The 1,387-nt window shown below is 32.3% G+C and overlaps 1 protein-coding gene across 1 annotated transcript; it reads left to right on the top strand.

Moving 5' to 3' along the window:
- Positions 1-408: 408 nt before the first annotated feature.
- PCYB_006620 (hypothetical protein) lies at positions 409-840 on the top strand (the record flags this gene model as incomplete). The annotated part of the gene is made up of 1 exon (XM_004228083.1): positions 409-840. A coding segment is annotated over one exon (432 nt), but the record flags the coding sequence as incomplete, so codon positions are not given.
- Positions 841-1,387: the final 547 nt, after the last annotated feature.

The raw sequence follows: 1,387 nt of genomic DNA, 5'->3' as shown, positions 1-1,387 counted from the left end.
TTACATAAATAATAGGCAAAAGTTACTATAGTATGCTGTTAAATACAATAGCATGTACGAATAAAGGCTTGTTTATGTTCTAAAAATAATAGAAAGGGTTACTTAAATATATCGACACATAATTGTACAATTTGACCTTTGGGAACATAATACTTAGTGCCTGAAATTTATATTTATATTAAATTCAAATATGCTCCCAAAAAAATGACAGGGCAGAAAGCACCTGAACCCAAATTGGTATATATATCCTTAAATTATTTTATTTATGTCTAGCTATATTCACATTACTTGTTCCCCTTGGAACAAAAGAAAACTTCTGTTATTAGAACGATAATTTTGGTACTTGTGTAATAACTGTTCTGTGATTATTTTTAGGAGGATGAATCCAAAAAGGTAGGACTTGATGTAATGTATAAGGAGTTTTTTTCGAACGAAACAAAACCTCAAAATAGTAGTTATTGTGATGTAAAAGATAGTAATAGTCAAATTAATTCCCAAGCCAAGGGACTTTGCAGTAATCTCGTATATCATTTAGAAAAAATAAGCAAAGAGCAAAAACCGAATCAAACTGAACATTGCAGCTATTTACGTTATTGGTTATATGATAAAATAGGGGGAATTCAAAGCGATCATTCCGAAAAGACAAACAAAATACCTTTTTTTAAATATTTTATTGACGCATGGAGTAAACTTAATGAAAAATTAGGTAAAATTTGTGCGGCACCAGTTGTAAAGGATGTTACTTTAAAAGAACTAAAAAATAGGAAATATTTATACATTTATTTTAAAAATTTGGATGAAATTTATAATGTTAGTACACGCAATAATAAAAACGATTGTAGTAAGTATTTAACATATCTTCAGAGTTTAAGTTCATTATATGAAAAATACTGGAAGATCCAATGTGATTATTTTATATGGGGACCTGCTGCTGTGGATTATTTCCCCTGTTATTATAAGTATAAACTAAGCTATCTCATGTCTGGATTACAAAACTGTAAGGATGGAAAAAAGCCATATAGTACGCTTCAAACATCTTCTGCATCAGCAACTTCTAGGAGCGGGCCAGGAGTTTCAACAATTTTACCAACAAAAGCAGGAGCGGCAGCTGCACCGATTCAAGCAAAACCAGCAAATCCAGCAGGAAAAGACCAAGAAAATCATGCACACTTATCCACAGTTCAACAACAAGTTGTAGGAGGAGCATTAACTCAACATAGTGGAAGGATACCACCATTAATTCAGGACCCTCCGAGTAGTAACAGAGTAGCACATATTGATAATGCAGATATGCTTAATGCATTGTTTGGAGTGACTCCAGCCTCTTCTGGTTTTTCTGAGACAGCATCTAAAATGTTAAAATCAGATTATTTTCGTCACACACTCG

This window comes from Plasmodium cynomolgi (assembly GCF_000321355.1).
Source record: "Plasmodium cynomolgi strain B DNA, scaffold: 1040, whole genome shotgun sequence".
NCBI lineage: Eukaryota > Apicomplexa > Aconoidasida > Haemosporida > Plasmodiidae > Plasmodium > Plasmodium cynomolgi.
The sequence above is the reverse complement of the archived record's forward strand: the minus strand, read 5'-3'. Positions and strand labels throughout refer to the sequence as shown.